At 34.7% G+C, this 22,829-nt stretch overlaps 1 protein-coding gene across 2 annotated transcripts in view; it reads right to left on the bottom strand.

Annotated features, from left to right (window-relative positions):
- Positions 1-22,829, bottom strand: part of Spag16 (sperm associated antigen 16) — a 997,476-nt gene that overhangs the window by 937,273 nt on the left and 37,374 nt on the right. For both annotated transcript variants that reach the window (XM_063237454.1, XM_063237455.1), the window contains one exon: positions 4,328-4,465. In XM_063237454.1, coding sequence (XP_063093524.1) covers positions 4,328-4,465 — 138 coding nt within the window. The remainder of the gene's footprint in view (positions 1-4,327; positions 4,466-22,829) is intronic.

The following is a 22,829-nucleotide window of genomic DNA, read 5'->3' as shown; positions in this document are numbered from 1 at the left end:
CATGGGATGTTATTTCTCAACTAGTTCTGACAGATAAAAAGGTAATGAATTAGCCTATTACAGCTGTAGCTGATTTGATTGCATAGGAACAATCTTGAATCTGTGGACAATTTAGTGGTAGTGAACCAGTGCACTGAATCCCAACATCACACATAGGGAGAAGGGCAGCAGGAATTCCTAACTCAGGAAATCAGACTCTGCAAGAATGCTGCAGCCTGGCAGAAATAAGTCCTGAGTCTGTTAGCTTTGGTACTGTGGTGGAGGGATCAGGGGAATTACTAAGATGCGAGCACTCAGACTCTCACAAAGAAGCTACTTGGGAATAACATATGCAGTGTCTTATTGAAGTATTTAATCTGTGTTCCATCAGACATCTTACAAGTCTAAGTTCTTTTTTTATGCTATTTAATTTACTCATTAACATGGGGTTTATTATATTCTTCTATGATTTCTTGTTTTTATTAGGTTGTTACTATTGTGCACTTGTTCTTTCCCTGGCTCTGATTTAATAGGTATCTAGGCTCGCTCTCTGTCATCTCAGCTGCTATCTAGTTTCTTTACCTCAAACCCCTGAGACAATATTAAATATTTCTTTATTATTTTTTCAAACATGTAAACTCCTCCACCCAAGTTTTTAAATTTCTCATACTTAAATCCCTCACAAGCAATAAAAAGAAATGGAACAGATACATATAGGAAAAGAAGAACTCAAATTATCAATATCTGCAGATAACATGATACTTTACATAGAATACCCGAGGAACTCCACCAAAAACTACTTAGAATTAATAATGGGCTTCAGCAATGTAGCAACATACAGGATCAACACACAAGAATCATTAGCATTTGTGTACCCAACAATTAATGAGATGAGAAGAAAACTATGAAAGTGGTAACATTCAGAGCAGCTTTAAGAAAAATGAAGTATCTAGAAATTAACCTAACCAAGGAAATGAAAGACTTCTACAAAAAATAAAGAATCAACTAACCTACAATACTCTGGAAAAGGAGACTGAAAAGAGAATCAGACAACAGAAAGGTGTTCCCTGCTCCTCAGTAGGCAGAATCAATACTGTAAGAATGGCCACCCTTTCAAAACTGTTATACAGATTCCAGACAGCCCCGGTCAAAATACTGAGAGCACACTTCACAGATATATAAAAACAGTCCTAAAATTCTTATGGAGTCAGAAGAGATCCTGAACAGATAAAGCAACTGGGGCAACAAAAGCAAGCAGGAAGCATGGCAATATCTGACCTCAAACTATACTATAATGCCATAGTGACAGAAACAGTGTGGTACCGGAATGAAAAAAGACATGTGGATCAATGGAACAGACCCCAAAACTTCCACAGACACAGTCAGCTATTCAATCTTTGCCAAAGGGACAAACACATACATTGAAAGGAAGAGCCTATTAGACAAATGGTGCTGGTGAAACTGGCAACTTATGCACAGAGGATTAACACTGGACTTTTTTCTCTCACAGTATACTAAATAAAAATCAAAATGGATCAAAGATATAAACATTAAACAGGAACATTAAACCTACTGGAAAATAAAATAGATAAAACATTTGAGGACATGGTTATAGGGAAGGATTGTCTAAACAGAACAGTAATGGCACATGAAATAACAGCAATAATCAACAAATGTGATTATATCAGACTAAAAAGCTTCTGAAATGTGCAAGAGAAATGAACAGACATTTTACAGAAGAAAAAATACAAAGGGTCAACAAATATATGAAAAACTTCTGAACATCCCTGGCCATTAGAAAAATGTAAATCAAAACAATACTAAGATTCCATGTTACTCCAGAAAGAATGGCCATCAGCAGGAAATCAAGAATAACAAAAGCAGGCAAAGCTGTGGCAAAAAGGAACCCTCCTTCACTGTTAATGGGGATATAAACTAGTTCAGCCATTACGAATATCAGCATGGAGATTTCTCAATGAAATTCCACATGAACCAGTGATTCCTCTGCTAGGTATCTTCCCCAAAGAGTTTAAGACATCACAGATGCATACCAGTGTTGACTGCTGCACAACTCAAAATAGCTGTATATTCATCAACAGATGATTGGATAAGGAAAATGCAGTGTCTATACATATTGGAATACTGCACTGCTATAAAAAGAATGTAAGAAAACAGATATACCTGAAAAATATAGTATTAAATGAAATTAATCAGACGCACATTCTTAAATACTGTTATAGCATCTCTAAGTGAATCAAAGTACAAATAAAAATAATAATAAAGGAGGGATTAGAGGAACAAGGAAGTGCAACTCTGCAATAGAGAAGAAATCCAAGAGAAAAAGTGGGAGGGGTCAGGAGGAAGGAAAGGGAAAATAAATAAAATATGGATGGATACACCATGTAACAGAAGCTAATAATCTCAATTAACGTAAACATTATGTAAGCATGCCATAACATTAGCTAAGATTCATAATAACAGTAATGAAAAATAGGACACATGAATAGAGGAGGAGAGAAGGGGGAAAGGATTAAAAAAACAAGTACTAATAAAATAAAAAAATTAAAAATAAAATAAAAGGTAAAAAGAAATTTAAAACAGAAATAAGGAAAAGGACAATCATTCTAATAACATATTCTTTTTTTTATTATGTATGCCTATGTAAAAATGTAAATTTCTAACCATTATTGTGGATGGTTTGCCAAAACATTTTATAAACACATACAAATAAATAAATGATCACAGAAATGTTCTTTTATTTGCTGATGCCTTTTAAAAGTAGAAACTTTTAGCTGGGTGTGGTGGCACATGCCTACAACCCCAGCATTCTGGAAGGCTGAGGCAGGAGGATCCCAAGTTTGAGCCTACCCTGAGCAACTCCATAACTTAGCCATCCCTGACTGTAAACATCATACATGAATAAACAAACGTGGTGGGACCTTTCGTGAACAGTTTGGTTTCCAAACAGAGACATTTGGAAAAACGTTGGTTTTGTTTGTGAGCTCTGTATTGGGTGACAACATGCCCACAGCCATCTTTCCTACACGAACAAGAATGTGGCCTTCTTTTCCACGATCATGGAATGAATTAAGTTCAAGAGCCGAGGTTCTATGGTAGACAGGGTGAAGCCTTTTCTTTTTTGGGGCATCAGCCTCAGGTCCCCTCTCACCTGCTAGGGAAGCACAGAGCCATACCCACCCCAGAAACTTATTCTTAATGTCTCCTTCACTTTACAATGGAAAGTCACGTTTCATTACACTAAAGATGTTTCACATATTTTAAAAATACTGTATGATCATTTTCCCAATCTAATTTTGTGTTAATATAATTCCTAAAGCCTTTCTATAAATGTTTTTAAAAATGAATGACTAATGCATTTACTATCTTTCACATTGAAGAGTTGGTTTTTCCCTTTTATATTGTCTCATATGAATAGATTCTCTCCAAGCCAACTCAGTCACATATTTATTTGCTAGAATAACATGGGCTATTTATTTAATATTGTTCATCAAAACATTTATGACTATATTAATTTTAAAGAAGAAAAGATACGTAAAGATTTGGCATCTATTAAGTTTTTGCTCTGTGTCTAAATGTATTTGGAAAATTATAAAATAAAGATTTTATTTAAGGAATTTTTAAATGTTTTTAGGATAAGTTTATATTCATATGCTATGTTACTGAAAGAAAATGTAAATTACAAAATATTATATAAACAATTATTATAATTTTTACTTTAAAAAATATATACACATGTGTTGACAAAAACCCAAAAAGATATTTAACAAAATTGCAGTAGTGGTTGGCCCTGAGTGGTTAGCATCTGGAGTCTGTAGTTTCTGCTTTATATTTTTAGAGTAATTTCTTATTCACAGAAAGACTAATCAGATGGTCATGAGATTTCCCACATGAAACTACCCACTTCACCATCTCCCATCAAAGTGGTCTATCTGTTTCAACCAATGATCCTGTGCACAGTATCAGCGAACTCACAGAGCACATTAGCCCTTCTGAGATTCTTCTTCAGAGACCGGCTCCTTTCACCTTGCGTTCTATAACTTCATTATTATTTCTGAATGAGCTTATTTTCACAAGAGAAAAATTCATGAACCACGAAAAGATTTAACCATCTTCTACAAAATGACTTGCATTTCACTCTGTTGGTGGGACAGTCAACAAATTGTGAAAGTTTGATCATCTGTTCAATTAATTTGCTAGCAAAACATTTCAGATTCTTTACTAAAACCTAAAACATAATTCTGCTTGCCAGAATTAAATTTCTTATACAGCTTCATTCAACTCTTCATTTTTACTTAGTCTAAAATGAAAAGATCTAAGGACAACATACTCAGCTGCCTGTTTGAAGTGTTTCAAGTCTTTCTTCAAATTTTTATTCTCATTCTCTAAAAGCATGATCTGAGTGTAGACATCCGGAACACTCCGAGCAGGTCGAAGTTCAGTCACTCCTTTCTGGATCAATTCGTACCTGTAATAAAAATAAAACAAAAGTCTTTATATCATTTCTCTCTACTAAACTGGCTTCATTTATGTAGAAGTTTTAAAATATAAGTTCTCGTATTACATTTACAAATTAAATGACAATATTTACCATACAGTGTTAAAATTTTATTTATGGGGTTGAGGGGATAACTGAGAATCGAACTCACAATGTCTCACTTGCCAGACAGGAGCTGTGTCGCAGAGCTATATCCCTGGCCCATTGTTAAAGTTTTTATGAATACCATCAGAAGTCAAGACACTGGTCCCTACCTCAGCGTTTGTAGTCTGATGGGGAGGGTGGTAAGTTCTATGAAATCAAATAAATCAGGATAAGAGGGACTAAGAAGGAACGAGTGGCAGAGATGTTGGTGCTATTTTATATAAAGCTCCCTTGACTGACCTGCACACTGCCAAAGTGATCTGAGTAGACACTTGAAGGACCTGAGGACGTGTGACCTATGGGAGAGGTGTGTCCAGGGCTGACAGGAAGTAACGCTAAGCTCTGGTGTTTGGCACAAGGTAGCATTTGGCAACTCAGAAAGAGCAGGCCATACAGCTGGAGTACTTGGAACTGAAGCCATGTGTGTCAACAAGGGAGAGCAGGAAGAGAAGACAGGAAGACAGTGGGAGCCACAGTGAGTGAAGAAATTGTCTTCTGAATTGGGCTGAAGCCAGGAAAAAGTTTGGAGATGACTGACACAAAACAGATTCATGCAGAAAGACTCGGGAGCCAGTGCAGGATCAGAGAGGCTGGTTGGCAGGCTGCTGCAGCTGTCCAGGACAGGAGAACAGTAGGCTAAACTACGGGTCACGGCGGAGGCTGTTAGAGGTGGGCAATTTCTGGACGTGCTGTAAAGGAGGAGCTCAAATAATTCTGTGATGAATCAGCTGTCAGGTGTTAGAAAAAGAGGTAAGTCAAGGATGACTTCAAGGCTTTTGGCTCAGAGACACACAGGCATTTACTGAGTGGGAGCAAAGTCCAGAAGGACCCGGTGGTTAGAGAAATCGAGGACCTGTGTCTGTCCACGTTAAATTTAACTGAAGTGAATGTTGGACACATTCAAGGGCTTGGAAAAAAAACAAGGAGGCAGCTGTTTGTGAGCATCCTCAGAAGAGGGACGGTACTTAAAGTCAAACCCCTGCAAGAGAGCAGCTGGGCAGTGAATGTAAGGAGAAAAATAAAGATTACTGGATTAAACCATGAGACACCGTATCCTTTCAAGGTTTAAAGGAGAAGAAAGGAAACGATGACAAAAACAACCAAGACAGACAGACCTGTCAGGCAGTGGAAAGCATGAGAGATCTGTGAGAAATGTGGGAGAACTTTTCTCAAAGAAATACACTGAGACCAGGAAAGAGGATATAGGGTGCAGGTTGCTGCTATCTCTTTTTCTTTCTTCTTAAATATGTGAGATACTATGACCATCTCTGTGTTTATGAGGATGACCCAGCAGAGAGAGAAAGAACTAACAAGCAGAAAAGAAAGCGAAGTCCTGAAGCAGGTGAGGGGAGGTGGGTCCAGGTAGCAGGAATAAAGCTGGCCGGGGAAAGTGGTCTAAATGACTCAGCCTCAGTGACAGAGAAAGAAGGCGGCCCAGGTCAGGTCACAAGGAAAAAGGCAGGAGGCAGGAACTGCAGCCAAAGGGGGATACCAGAGAATCCCTGGCAAATTGCAAATAATTATAACTTTATGTAGTGATCCACAATGCTAAATAAAAATCTCAGCACATAAAAACATTTCACGCAATGAAGTTATTAGCAAAGCAATCCCTACGGGGTCTTTTAGGTGAGCTAAATATTATAGCTAAACCTGTCTGAATTATTATTTTCATACTTAAGCCAATACATTAATGAAATAATACTTTCTTTTATACACTTTATCTAATATTTTAAAAACTCATCGAGAACCCTTGTACAATAACCTGAAGGCCAAAATAATTGAATGAATATATTATACTATTTGCCACAAATTATAAAACATCAAATAGATAACAAGTCATTAAGTCATAAGTTCAGTACTTTATTTGTATGTAGAATGTAATTAATATTTCTCTTAGAAAAGAACACAAAGGATTGACTGAAGTTTTTTTGTTTTTTGTGGTTTTTTTTTTTTTTTGTCTTTTTTTTTTTTTCCTTTTTATCGGTAGCGGGGATCGAACTCACGACTGCCTGCTTGCAAGGCAGGCGCTTATGCCGCTGAGCTAAATCCCCAGAATAAAATTTTTCTGACCATAAAACTAGTTTTCAAAAACATTATTTAATGCAAAAAATAAAAATTCACTGATGAAATTATAAGGACAAAAGAGATTTAATAATTTTTATCTAAATTAAATTTGATGTAAATAAAATAAACTGTCACAAAGGAAATATAAATCAAAACATAACATATATTATACTGTGTCTTGTCTTTATGTCTTCAAAAATCATGTCATGCAAAATTTGTTATCCATAAAAATATATAAAAAAGGATTTTAAAGTCAATGTAAGTGAGAATCTTTATGTATAAATTCCATAATTCATTTCTCAAAAAATCCTGCATTTCCCTATGTAAGATATTTTCTTTTGATATATTATGATTTTTTACTTTAATACTTGTTTGCAGTATACAATGATTATATTCACTGTCAGCGATTTGCACATAATCTGTTTTAAATCCCTTTTCTTCTCTCCACCTCCATCCCACTTTTATTTTTACAGCATCAGATTCACTTATCTGTCTTACAAGACCTTATAAAGTTAATTATTGCACATACAGATTGAAAACCAACTAACAAGCCAAAGAATATATAAATGTATAATACAATTTTACAAAGTCAGGCACACGTTTGAATACATTGTTCACACTGAATACAATATCTTTTTTTCTCTTTTTTCCTAATATCTGTCTTTTATTTTATAATTTGTATATAGAGTTTTTCATATAAAAGAAAATGTGATATTTAAGCTTCTGTATCCGCTGTGTTACTTCACTTAAATTATGGTCTCAAGGTACATTCATTTTTCTATAAATATCTTGTGTATCCTTTTTATGGCAGAGTATACACTCCACTGTGTATAAATACTTTATCCATTCATCTGTTGATGGAAATATAGGCTATTTCCAAAGTTTATCACAAATTGTGCTGCTATAAACATGAATATGTTTATCATTCTATTGTGATGTCTTAAACTCTTTTGGAAAAATACCTACAAGAGAAACAAGTGGATCAAATGGAATTTCTAGGATTTTTTTTAAAGAATCTCCAGCCAAGAATTTAGTTCAGTCGCATAAGCATCTGCCTAGCAAGCGCAAGGTTGTGAGTTCAATCCCTAGTACCAATAAATATATAAATAAATACTCTCCACACTGATTTCCATAGTGGTTGTATCAGTTTAAAGTCCCACCAACAATGGAAAAAGATTTCTTTCTCCCCACAGTCTCACCAGCAATTGTCATTGGCTGATTTCTTGAAAGTATCCATTGTTCTTCGAGTAAGATGAAATCTAAGTGTTGTTTTAACTTGCAAATCTCAAGTGGGCAGTGATGGTGAACACGTTGTCATGTATTTATTATGTATTTGGATTTCTTCATCTGGGAACTGTCTGCTTATTTCAGATGCCCATTTTAATTGGGTCTTTACATTTGAGGGGTCTAATTTTTTTTAGTTCTTTATATATTCTAGATACTAGTCCTTTATCAAAGTAGCTAGAAAATACTTTTTCCATTCTGTAGGTTGTCTTTTTTGCAATGTTAGTGGTTTCCACTGATATGCAGAAGCTTCTTAATTTGTTGTTTCTTGATATTATTTATTACACAACCAGGGTTTTGTTCCAAAAATCTATACCTACACCAATGTCTTAAAGAATTTTACCTATTTTGGCTTCCAACAAATGAAGTATTTCTGCTCTAATGTTTAAATCTTTGATCCATTTTGCTTTTAGTTTAGTGCATAGTGAGAGATATAGATCTAGGTTCAAACTTCAGCAAGTTAATAGCCAGATTTCCCAGCACAATTTTTTTAAATTAACAATAGTTATTATATTGAATATTCTTATCTTCAAAATAGTTGCTCACATTACCAGAAATAGGCATGCAAAATTGATCAAACAATAAAAGCACTAACTGTTCCTTTCAATGAACTAATAGAATTAGTACTACAATTATTTTAGTCATCTTGTGTATATACATATATATAATAATTTTATCTCCTTCTTTCTTCTTTCCCCATCCCAGTTTTTTCCATTGAAGCAGTATTTACCTTTCACAATATCTATTATACCTTTTGGATATATCTATTGTACCTTTTGGATCTTATTTACTCTTTCAGTTTTTACACTAAGAAAACAATACAATGTTTACAAATGATACTCATTTATTTAAGTATAAAAATGGACTCTAGTCACATCCATTTACTATAAAAGCCTCGAATTTATCTTTTTTTATAGCTGAGAAGTACTCCATTATGTAAAAATACATCTTTTTTATCCATTCCATGGTTGATAGGCATTTGGGTTATTTCCAAGATTTAGCTATTACAAATCTTGCAGCTATAAACATGGGTACACATATATCACGGTGGTATGATGTTTTCAGTTCTTCTGAAAAAATATCGTGCAGGCCAATAGTACAGTAAAATAGGACTTGTAACCCTAATTTTTTGAGGAACCTCCACACTAACTACCACAGTAGTTGCACCAATCTACACTCTCACCAAGGAGAAGAGTTTCTTTTTCCCCACAACCCCAGCAGCATTTGTTATTGGATGATTTTTTTGATGATAGCCATTCTTCCTGATGTCACAGTATTGTGCCATCACAGTATCATTGGAATCACAGTATCATTTTAATTTGCATTTCTTGAATGACCAATGATGTTGAACATATTTTCATATATTTGTTTGCCATTTATATTTCTTCATCTGAAAAATACATATTCATCTTGGATTCCCATTTTTGGATTGTGTCTTTGAATCTGAAAAGCTTGTTTTTTTTTTAATTCTTTATGTATTCTAGATAGAAGTCCTTTGTCTGAGGGACAGTTGGTTAAAAATTTTCCCTAATTCTTGGGCTTTTCTTTCACTCTGTTGGTGGTTTCTTTTGATGTGCAAAAACTTTTTAATAAAATGAGATCCCCATTGTTGATTCTTTGAAGTATTTCCCATGAAGCTTTGTTTTTGTTCATAAACTCTCTGCTACCCCAACGTCTTCAAACATTTCTACATACTTTGTCTTCCAGTAGAGTTAGTGTTTCTGTTTTAGTAATTAGAACTTGGATCTATTTTGACTGTAGTTTAGTGCTAGTGCTAGACATGGCTCTAGTTTGAGTCTCTGGCATGGGGAAAGCTACTTTTTCCAGCATCATTTATTAAGAGGTTATCTTTCTTCCATATGAGCATTTGTCCCCTTCGACAAAGATAAGGTGGCTGAGTGTTTGTAGTTGAGTCTGAATTTTCTATTCTGCTCCATTGATCCTCAGGTCTGTTTTATTGCCAGTACCATGCTGATTTTATCACATCAGCTGTGTAGTATAATTTCAAATTAGGGATTATATGCCTTGTACCTTGCCTTTCTTGCCCAAGATTGCCTTTGCTCTTTGGGGTCTCTTATGGTTCCAGATGAATTTAGAAATGTTTTTTCCTAAATCTGTGAGGTATATTAATGGTATACTGATGCTGATTGCATTAAATCTGTATAACAATATTGGATTTACGGCCATTTGCACAATGTTGGTTCTTCCTATCCATGAGCAAGGAATGTCTTTCCATTTTTTGAAATCTTTCATTTCTTCTTTTAGAGTACTATATTTTCAATGTATAAATATTTTACTTCCTTTGTTGTATTGATTTCTAAGTATTTCATTTTTTGGATTCTATTGTGAAGGGTGTAATTTTCCTATTTTCTCTCTCAATGAGTTTGTTGTTTTCAGAAATTGTATTGATTTCTTAGTGTTGACTTTGTACAGAGCAATGCTACTGAATATAGTTACTAAAGCTACAAGTCATTTGGGGCAGTTATTGGGGCCTTCAATATAGAGTATCATGACATTATGAATAATGATAGTTTAACTTCTTCGTTTCCTATTCTTACCTGTTTTATTTCTCTCTTATCTAATTGCTCTGGCTAATGTTTACAGAAATATATTGAATAGTAGTGGTGATAATGGACATCCTTGTCTTGTTCCTGATTTTAGATTGAAAACTTTCAGTTTTTGTCCATTTAATATGATGTTTGTTATTGGTTTGTCACAGATGACTTTTATCAGACTGGAGTAAAGACCATCTATTCTAATTTTATGTAGGGTTTTTTAAATCATGAATGAGTGTTGAACCTTATCAAAAGCTTTTTCTGCATCTGTTGAGATGATCATGTGATTTTCATCTTTGAGTCTGTTGATATGATGAATTTGACTTGCTCATCTTTTACTAGAAGCTTGAGGTACAGTGCTAGGTTATTTGTGCTCATTCCATTTTTTTGATATGAAAGTTCACTGCTACAAATTTTACTCTGAGCACTACTTTAATTGCATCCCACAGGTAATGGCAAGTTATAGTTGCATTTTCATTTGATTATATACTGCTTCTTTAATTTCATCTGTGACACATTGGTTGTTCAGTAGGGCACTATTTAACTTTCATGTGTTTATAAAGTTTTTGTGGTTTCTTTTATCATTAATTTCCAGTTTCACTGCACTATGGCCAGTTAATATGCACTAAACAATTTCAACTCCTTTGCATTTACTTAAGCATGTTCTATGGGCTAGTATATGGCCTATTTTAGCAAACATCTCATGTATAGCTAGGAAGAATGCATATTCTGATGTTTTGGGGTAAACCACTCTGTAAACATTTACAAAGTTTATTTGTTCACAGTTTGGTTCAGTTCATTACTTTCCTGGATTTTTGTCTAGTTAACCATTACATCTTTGTGACTATGGGGTATTAAGATTCCCTGTTACAATTGTATTATTGCTTATTTGCTTTTTCATGCCAATTAACAGTTGTGTGCCCCCACATTTGGTGCATATATATTTATGATTGTCATATCATCCTCTAACAACAACTTCTTTATCTCTTTTGAACATTTATGGTGACTTTTATCTCTTTGAACATGTTTGGTTTGGAGTTTACATTGCCTTCAAACACAATAGCTTCCTTTGCTTTTTTCTGGGTTCCTAATGATGGAGTATTGTTTTCCATCCTTTGACTGTCAGTCTATGAACTTCCTTTTGAGTTAAATGTTATCATTTGTATACAGTATACTTTTGGATTTTGTTTCTTGATCCATTCTGCCAGTATGTTTAATTGGTGAATTGAGGTCATTTACACTAATGGTTATAACTGATATGTACTAGTTTATCTTTGTCATGTTATCTTCCTACAGTTGGTTCCCTACTTTCTCCTGTGTTTAACTGTTTGTCCTGCTTGTTCTTCTTGGAATTATGGTCATTTTTATCTCTTTCTAGAAAGAGAATATCTTTCAGCATTCATTGTAGGGTTGGGTTGGTGGTAATGAATTTTTTCAGTTGCTCTTTGTCACAGAAGTATCCTATTTCTCCATTAATTTTGTAAGATAGTTTTACAGGATACATCAATCTGGGTTGGAAGTTATTTTCTTTCAGGACTTGAAATACTTCACTCTTAGGTCCTCTTCACTTAATGATTTGTGTTAAGAAGTCTGACATGATAGTGATTCTTTTATAGGTGATCTGTTTCTTTTCTCTACCAGCTCTTAGTATTTTGTTCTTTTGTTATATTTCTGAGGTCTCGATTATTGTATGTCTGTGTGTAAATTTTATTTATGGCTAACTGGAGTTCTATATGCCTCAGTTATCTGTATGTCACATTCTTTTCACATGCCTGAAAAACTTTCTGTTATTATTTCTGTAAATAATCTTTTTATGTCATTCATGTTGACTCAGACTTTTTTCATTGACACTTACCAATCTTATATTGTTTTTCTTTGCATCATCTTGTATCAGTTGAATTGTTATTTACAGGTTCCTTGTTAATTTTAAGAGATTTTTGTGAACACTACCTGCAATCCTGTTTTCAAGGTCTGAAAGTCTATCTTCAGTTCAGTTCAAGTGGCTTGGCCAGCTTTCAGTGGAATTTTTAATTCCTTGAATATTTCTTTGAATCTGTTTCATACATCCTTTTTTCCAGTAAAATCCAACAAAACAAGACAGAACAAAGCCAATCAAGACAATGCAGCAAAATCAGAGCAAGATACCAGGAAAACAATAATAGCTAACATATTATATTCTGTTATCTTCACAATAGTTGTCTATTCCATCAGGTATAGCAAAATCAAACCAAAAACAAAACACTATAAAACCAACCAAAACAGAATATTGAATAAAGCAAAACAATCAGACCAAAGCAAGACAGTGAAAAATATATTGGACTTCAAAGAGAAGATAGAAGGAAATCTTCCATATTTCCTATATTGCATATTGTTATCCTCCCAAGAGATACTCAGACCACTGGCCACAGACCTGCATAATCAACCAAATAATACAAGCATTTAGTTGCTTTATGTGTCTTAGTTTCTATCAACTCAGGCTGTCCTTAAAACTACTCAGCTGCCAACTGGGGGGAGGGGAGGTGCCAGTGTTTGATTCTCAGCCCGTGTGCTAGTAGGCTCACAGGAAGTGCTATCTTTTCTCTCCCTGGAAGGAGCATGGCTTGCACAGTTTACCAGGAAGGCTGACTGGTTGATTTCTTGGGTGGTCTCCCAAATCCCAGCTTGGTGGATTCTCAGGAGATGCTGACTTTTCTCTCCCTGGAGTGCACTCAGCTTACTAGGAAGGCTGACTGGTTGATTTCCTGTTTTGTCCCTCAAGTCCCAGCATGGAAGATTCTCAGGAAATGCTGACGTTCCTCTCCTTGGAGCACATGGCTCATGTTGCTTGCCAGGAAGGCTGGCTGGTTGACTTCCTGGTTGGTCTTTCAAAGTCCCAGCATGGTGGATACTTGGGAGATGATGATTTTTCTCTCCCTGGATTGCACACAGCTTGCACAGCTTACCAAGAAGGCTGGATGGTTGATTTCTTGGTTGATCCCCCAAGTCCCAGCATCAGGCCACTCTGTCATGCATTCTAATTCTGTCCTATATTGTTCATTCAAAGTTTCCATCATTTTCCTCTGCTCCTCTATTTTTTATCTATGTGTACTTTAGATGTGCTTATCAATTCTTTCATTATTGTTGTCATTTCTTTTTTTACCTGAGGGATTATTTCTGATCAGATTTCCTTCACAGCCTCACGGAGTTGTTATTTTTCTTCAGTTTCTATCATTTCAGTAATTTCAGATGTGTAATTTCCAATTTCTTCTATGTCTCCTCTACTTGTTCTAGGTGGGTTGAAGGTCTAGGATTGCATTTTCTTCCTTCTTGACATTTTCTATTTCAAATTTTTTTTCTTTTGTTTTCTGTGATGATCCTTAAAGAGTTTTGGTGGTTGGTAGCAATATCACTAGAATCAAGGCCTCTCTAGGAAATGTGTGTTCTTTGGGGCTCTCTTCTCTGTGCAGGAGGTTCTTGATTTGTGTCTACCCAAAGATCCTACCTCCCAGTTAATGGAGAGTGGAATTTTGGTTTCAGTTTGGTTCAGTCCTCAGTCTTTTGGCGTAGGACTGTGACAATGTTTTTATCTCACAGCTTCCCAGTATTGTTACACAAGGAAGAACCAACTGATTACAACAGATATAACATCCGAGCTATAGTAATACAATTAGCAATAATGATAACAGCAAGAACAGTTTAAAAATTCACAAACTGTGATAACTATTGATTTTGTGCTTTAGACCACATGTGCAAAGTCCATAGTTAACTAAACCAATCATAAATAAGGGGTTTGTATGAAAAGTGTTTCCCCTTGTTAGAGTGGATTTACCTTGGGTTCCTCTTGACAAGCTGACTGCTGAGTCTCAGGTACTTACCACACTGGCTGCCCATTCCATAATACAGGGGGATGGGCCAGGCACCTGGGGTTCCCATGGTGGTAGAGAGATGATGGGCAGTGTTTTTCTGGTCCTGTGTGGCTCACTGAGGCTACCTGGGTGGCAAAGAGGTGATGGATGGAGTTTTTGCCCTCTGTTACAACTCACCAAGCTCCAAAAGGTGATGCTTGGTATTTCCCCAGCATCATTTTTAAAGAGGCTACCTTTCCTCCAGCACAGTTATTTGGCTGAATGTGCCTAAAGTTGCTTCTCCATCTTCTATTCTGTTACACTGATCGACAGTCTATTTTTATGCCAATACCATGTAATTTTAATAACTGTTACTTTTCTTTGTTGCCTGGAATTGCTTTGGCTATTCTAGGTCTCTTCTAATTCCCTATGAACTTTAGGATTGCTTTCTACAGTTCTGTAAGGAACATTATAGGAGTTTTCATTGAGATTGCATTAAATCTATATAATCATTTTGGAAGTATGACCATTTGACTATATTGATTCTGCCTATACTGAAATGGGATATCTTTCCATTTTCTGATATCCTCACAGTTTCTTTTGGAAGAGCATCACAGTTTTCATTACACAGATCTTTAACTTCCTTGGTTAAGTTAATTCTTAAATTTTTTTCTTGATGATACTGTGAAGGACTCTGTTTCCTTAGTTTCTCTCTCATTGAGTTTGTTATTGTTGTACAGGACTGTTATTTATTTTTGACTATTAGCTTTGTATCCTGTTACACTGCCAAATTTGATTATTTGTTCTAGAAAATTTTTGGTGGCGTTTTTGGGGTCCTACATGTAAAGCATCATGTCAACTGCAAATCATGATACTTTAATTTCTTCCTTCCCTTTTTATATCCCTTTTATTTCTTTATCTTGTTTTAGTGCTCTAGTTAATGTTTCAAAAACTATACAAACAGAAATGGTAATGGTGGATATCTCTATCATCTTCCTGATTTTAAAGACAAAGCTTTCAACTTCTCTTCATTTAGTAGGATATTGACTATTGGAACATTATTGGTGGCTTTTATCAGGTTGACATAAAGATAATTTCTATTCTCTTCAGTGTTTTTATAATGAATGGATGTTGGGTTTTTGTCATATGCTTGTCCTGCATCTGTTGAGGTGATTGTATGTTTTTTGTCCTTGATTCTGTTTATGTGGTATATTACTTATGGTTGCATATGTTGAACCATCCCTGCCTCCCGGGAATGAACACTAGTTGGTCATGATGAATGACACTTTTAATGATTTGCTGTATCCTGTTTTCCAGTATCTTATTGAGGATTTCTATATCTGTATTCATTAAAGAGATTTTCCTGTAGTTCTCTTTTTGGTCAGGTCCCTTTCTGGTTTTAGAATCACGATAATGTTTCTTTCAGGAATGACTTTGGGAGTTCTACTTCTCTTTCAATTTTATTGAGGAGCTTGAGGAGTACTGGCATTAGATTTTCTCTAAAGTTCTTGTGGAATTTAGCAGTGAAACAATGAATCTGTCAGGACCTGAGCTTCTCTTAGTTGGTAGCTGTTTTTATTACTTCTTCAATTGCACTGGATGATATCAGTTTATTTAGGATTTCTGTATCTTCTTGATGTGTATATATGTAGAAACTTATCCATTTCCTCCAAATTTTCCATTTTATTACAGTACAGATCCTTAAACTAGATACTGACAATCTTCTGGATTTCACAAGAATCTTTTGATTTCACCTTCTTAATTTATAATTACATGGATTTGGGGTTCTTTCCTTAATTTTGTAAGTTTAGCTAAGGGCTTGCCTCTTTTGCTTAATCTTTCAAAGAACAAATTATTTTCTTTGTTCAGAGTGATTTTAGTCTACTTTATTTAATCTCAACATAAAGATATAGATAAATGCATACATGTTTAAGTGTATAGGATTGATAGCCATATTACTAATTTTTTATTGAATAGTTGAACAGAACTATTTGCAGTTTCCTTGTTTGAATTCCCATTTATATGTTCCACTTTCGTATCCTGAACAATTATTTGTAAGAGGACAATTTGTAAACACTAACAAGTAATTCATTACTGTTTATTTTTTTCTTTGAAAATATGTAGTATTTCTACCCATTTCCTGTTTTGCATTGCCTTTCTTTAAATAAAATTATTTGATTAATTCTTTGTATTTTTTAGTCCATTTCATTAATTTCTGCTTTAATCTTTATATTTTTCTTCCTCATAATAACTTTGGTTTGAATTTTTCTTGTTTTCCTAGGACCAGAGCTGAATCCTTAGCTTTTTTGACCTTGTTCTATTTTTTGGGTGCGCGTATTCACCTCTCTGAACTTCTTTTATTGCATCCTATAGTTTCCAGTATGTTGTACTGCATTATCATTGGAATGTATAAGCTGTCTAATTTGTTTAATTTTATCTGTGGCCCACCGATTACTCAACAGTATTTTTTAATTTCCATGTTTGCATAGTTTATGTAGCTTCTTCTGTCACTGATTTCTAGTTAAATTGCACTATGACCTGACAGTATGCATAAAGTAATTTAAATTCTTTTCCATTTATTTAAGAATGTTTTATTGGCTAATATGTGTTCATTTAGGAGAAAGTCCCATGTGCTGCTGAGAAGATTGTATATTCTGTTGCTTTTGGAACACTCCGTAGATATCTATTAAATCCATTTGTTCAAAAGTTTGGTTCAACTCTTATTTCCTTGTTGATTTGCCTAGTTAGTCTGTCCATTTGTTACAGTGGGGTACTGAGGTTCCCCTGTTATAACTATATTGTTGTTTCTCTGACTTTTCATGCCTATTAGTGTTTCTTTTATGAAGTTGGGTGCAGTAGTATTTGGTGTGTATATGTTTATAACTGTTAACACGTCCTGTTTGATTTTTCCCTTAACTAATATGTAGTTACCTTGTCTCCTCAGAACAGTCTTAGCTTGAAATTCACTTTGTCTTAAATTAGGATAGTAACTCCTGTTTTTATTGAGTTGCTGTTATTTGGACTATTATTTTCCAACCTTTGATTTTTAATCTGTACTTTTTAATTAATGTTTTATATGATTTTTATTGTTGAGTTTCTTTCTTGATCCAATCTGCCAAAGTGTTTCATTTTATTGGGTGATTGAGAGCATTCACACTCAACAGTTATTACTGACAGGTACTGACTTATTACTGTCATTGTATTATTTTCTTGTGGCTAATTTCTTGATGTACTCCTTGTTACAAAAATACCTTATTTCTCCATCAATTTTTAAAGGTAAGTTTCATAGGATATATAAGTCACAGTTGGAAGTAGGACATGAAACACCCACTTCCAAGCTCTCCTGACCATTAAGGTTTGTGTGGAGAAGTTTGCTGTGATTTTAATGGATCTACTATTTTGTTTTTTTAAAATCCTACCTTTTATATTTTGCATTCATATTCTTTCATCCATAGAATAAGACTAAGTGCTCAAGTGAAAAAAAAAGATTATCATAACTGGGCCAGGGATGTAGCATAAGCACCTTCCTGACAAGGGTGGAGGTCATGAGCACAATCCCCACTACCAAAAAAAGAAAAAAAAAAAAAAGATTATCATAACTAAATTACTAATAAGTTTACATTATTCTTTAAAGCTTACTATTAGACTCATAAACTACTTAGAGCCTAGCTGATATTTCCATAAGAAATCATAAAGAGCTTTCACCCATTTTTAATATACAAAAATTGAAGATTCAGAGCCCCAAACGATGAAAACTATCATATAATGCCAATTGAGATATAAAAGATGTCAGAAGAGTGAGGACAAATTTTTCACTGTAAGACAGGATAAAATCATCTAGGTAATAAGAAGCAAGAGCCGGGTGTTGCAGTGCACACCTGCAATGCCAGCACATAGGCAGTTGAGGTAGTGAAGAATCATTGTTAGTTTGAGGCCAGCTTGGATTATACAGGGAGTTCAAGGCCAATTTTAACTAAATAGAGACATCCCATCTTAGAGAGAGAGAGAGAGAGAGAGAGAGAGAGAGAGAGAGAGAGAGAGAGAGAGTTTCCTTCAGGTTTTCAGAGACTTACAAAAACATTTCATTAACATGACAAAATTCCTTTCATTACTGTTAACAGCAAGAGTACTGGAATCCCTAACTCCACTATGATTTAAGTGACAGAGTAGAATATTTCATTGGAAAAACAGAGTAGAATTGAAAAGTCTTTCACTGGCTCCATGAGTCCTCAAGATACTATAAACAAAATATAGACAAAAATTCCAATCCTAAATCAAGACATTTCTTAAATTGTTTTAATCTCCAGTCAAGCTGGAAGGTATCTCTATTCACCGACTTTCAGGATTCCCTGGCATAACGTTAGAGGGTAACATTGTGGTTAGAAGATTGGTCCTCAAGATTAATCACCCCGTGTAGACTATACCACTTGCTGGCACAAATTTGGTGGCACTTCCTGAGGCAGATTTCCTAATTTCTCAAACTCTATTTCCTCACTCATAAAATGAAGATACGTTAGTATCTATCCACTACATATAGTTGTTGGGAAAACTAAGTGAAAAAATGTGTGAGAACAGACTGTAACAAACAACAAAAAGATATAAAGTGAATTCTTGAGAGAAAAGCTCAAGGCTTAAAACATTTTTTAAATCTTTCATATTTAAAGAACAGTACATTATTTTTTAAATTTTTATTTAAATATTATCTACAGGGGCCGGGATATAGATTATTGGCACAGTGCCTGCCTGGCAGGCATGAGGTCCTGAGTTTTATTCCCAGTACCAAGAAAGAAAAAATACTACCTATGATGTGTGCTTTCTTGATAGTACATAAGTCTAAGCAGATATATTTAATTTATTGAATTTAGGATATTACAATATAGTAAGAGCTAGAGTAAGAGTCATGATATTCCTGTTTCATTTAATAGTGACTGGTCAAAAAATAAATTTACATAACATATAACCATAAGTCAACTCCTCATCAACTGAAGAAAAAGGAATAGATTTAAGTGATAAAGGAACGAGTAGTCATGGTATTCACTAAGAGCAATGTATATACAATGGTGTATATACATGCTGGGGTATATGATAGCTTTCCCAAGGGTAGTTTTAATTCTAGAACCTGCCTTTAAAATCTAACTTTTTGGGCTGGGGATTTAGCTCAGTGGCACAAGCACATGCCTGGCAAGTGTGAGGTTATAAGCTCAATCCCCTGTTTAAAAAAAAAAATTAAAATCTAACTTTTGCCAAAACAATTGTAACTAATGACTGCATTTAAGCAATAATATGTCAAAATTTATTGACTAAAAGCTACATTTTTTCCAAATTAAAGGAATATACTCCTAAGATACAATTTCTTCTATAATTAAGGACAAATTAAATTACTAATTAAATATTATAAGTAAATGCGTGATTGCCTTCAAATTTATATTATTACCCTACCTTCAGGAAAATGGTAAGAATGGAGACTAAATTGAAGAAAACCAAAGACTACACAGGAAGTAAAAAGTAAAGAAACTTTTAAAATTCTATTTTTAAACTATTACTTAGAAAGAGAACACTGAGAAGAGGATGGTCATAAGAAAATGGAAATAAGAAAGAGAATGTGTATTTTCAGAGTGAGTGAATAATGAATGTATTAACAGCGGGGATTAATGCAGTACAGGGAGGAAATGTGCTCAAATTAGGGTACTTCAGATGCTCATTTTAGGGTACTTCAACTACACTGGCATATTTTCTCCATCCTAGTTCCTCCTTAATATTGTTCCCAGGAAAATCACCATTGTCCATAGAGCACTTCTAAAACAGATGGAAAACAGCATTGGCTGTACCCATAGTACAAACTTTTTACTGATTTACAAGAAATTTCTACTACTTTCACCTATATGCAAAATGCATAGACATATTTCACCTATATGTCTTTACTTGATCAAAAACACAATGAAGGAGCTGGGGTTATAGCTCAGTGGCACAAGCACCTGCCTGGGAATTGTGAGGCTGTGAGTTCAATCCCAAGTACAAAAAACAAAACAAAACAAAACAAAAAACCACAATGAATGCTGCTATCAACTGTCATTCAAAATGACCATGAAGCTAAATGTTTTGAATTGCTGCAGGACACAGAGGCAGCCATGACAGCATACCTGGAGACATTTATCAAAGAAGACTTCCAAAACTGCTTCAGAAATACCAAGTATGATAGACAAGGGTACTGGTGAGACAGCTCGGACCCTGGAATAAAATCCAAGGAAGCAAGAAATTAAGAAAATTCAGAGCAAAGGCTTTATTCCAGGCCTGGCAATGCAGCCCCCTTTGGATCAACCCAGAGACTGCATGCCTAACAGACTAAGGGAGGGATATTTAAAGCTAAGAACTGTAAAGCTATAAAACTGTCGACTTAGTTGACTTAGTTCTGGTAACATCTGGAGCTCTTGGTGCACTCCACTACTCCCACCCTGCAGTTAAACATTATCTTGGAATAGCACACCTGCAATAACATGCGGAAAGTGGGTAGGGAGTTACAAGAATCTAAAATTAAACTTTTACAAGGATTAGAAACTTAACCCTATCGAGACGGCGCAAACAGAACAAGACAGAGGTGCATTGGTTAGAGTTAATCCATAAGACTGGAAGCAAGGGGGGAGTACTTTGAGGAAGGTTAATGGTGATATATCTTGTACCATAAAGAATTTTTAAAACTTTAAACATTCATAGTATGCCTCAATTACATCTCATGTATTATAAAAAGCAGGGTCTATGTTTTTTTTTTTTTTTTTTTTTTTTTAGAAAGGGCTAAAAAGTAAATATTTGAGACCATATGAAAAACGCTTTACAAGCCATATAGTCTCTGCCATGACTAATTAACTTTGATTTCTTGGCATGGAAACAGTCTTAGACTACCTTAAAAAAAAGGTCATGGCTGTATTCCAATATGATTTCATTTACAAAAGTGGAAGGCAAATTTAACCCAAAGGTCTTAGATTTCTGACCCCTGATTTGAAGGATTTACTGTATTTACTCTTTGAAGACTGAAAAATCAGGGGTGAAACTTTGGTGCTTAGCAGTTCACTTGCTTGCTTTTCACTTTAAAACAAACTACCAATTGAAAAATGGATATTGGTTACTTCTACGGAAGATTTAATAACATGTTCCAAGTGGGATACACGTGTGGTGCAAATGCCAGTATGTGCAATAAGAGTGATAAAAATGATCCATTCAATATTCCTATAATCTACTCTGTATAATGAGTAAAGGTCCCTGGTCAAGATAAAAACATCTCAAATGAAGTCTTTACCCAATATTATGTAATCTCCTTGCCAAAAAAAATACATCTTGGGACAAGGGTAAAATTTTCTAAGTCACAGTAATATTAATCACACATTATAGAGAGATATATTATGTAATTTTTATTTCATGACTATAGTATTATGCTAAACTATGTATCTACTAGGGGGCATCTTATCGAAATACTATCATGCTTTACAGAAATATATCTCAGTTCATAATACTCAATTTAAAAGAATAATATGACAATAATTGCTTGATTATTAAGAATAGATAGGTCTCTTCAATACCTCAGTTCATGAATGCTTCTGTTCATGAACAATTCAGTTCACGAACAGAAGCATTGGGCAAAATTTTGCTTTTGTTGGCGAACTCCACATTAGGTGACATACACAACCAGAGCCATCTCCCCACATGAATATGAACGCAGCCATCTTCCCCAGGATCACAGAAGTATTAAATTCATGAACTGAGGCATCACCGTACTTGGATGAAGATTTTTCTAAAAAGTTATTTCATACTTAAAACTGACCTAATGCACCTACTACATATCCTAACACATTCTTTAAAGACAAAAAGGTAATTACATCATATTCATTCTTCACTTCATTAATAACATGCTAATTAATGAGTTGCCAATTTTACAAAAATTTATTTTCTAACACATTCATAATAATTTTCTAGAGACTATAAAAATCATTTTAATTTACTTATACACTATCCATTTTTTTTATATTTTGGTACTGGGGATTGAACCCATGACTTTATCCTGCTGAGCTAAATCCCCAGGTTATACCATCCATATGTAAAAGACAGAACATTGTCTTCCTACCACCAAACTTGTACTTTCTTCGATTGTAATAACAACAATTGGTTTTGTGACAGTTATTCTTACTTGTAAAAACTTGGTTTATGAAACTGTCTGGTAGAGCATAATTCTGAATGTGTGTCTGAGTGAATCATAGAGACATAACCTTCATTATAACCCTGGTCTCTGACCCCTTTTGCTCTGATACCCTTCCTGGCAGTGCTTCCTGGTTACATGAGCTAAGAATCTTTGTTTTGCCACACTCTCTCACCATGACATTTCTGCCTTTGAGTCACCTACTACGGACTTATTCCCCTGAAATCATAAGCTAAATTAAATTTCTCTTCCTGTAAGTTAAGAGTGTTGAGTATTAA

The sequence above is a fragment of the Cavia porcellus genome, unplaced genomic scaffold (assembly GCF_034190915.1).
Source record: "Cavia porcellus strain 051 isolate PalLab524CR breed Dunkin Hartley unplaced genomic scaffold, mCavPor4.1 scaffold_26, whole genome shotgun sequence".
Lineage (NCBI taxonomy): Eukaryota > Metazoa > Chordata > Mammalia > Rodentia > Caviidae > Cavia > Cavia porcellus.
Note: the sequence above shows the minus strand (reverse complement) of the source record. Positions and strands in the feature narration are given on the sequence as shown.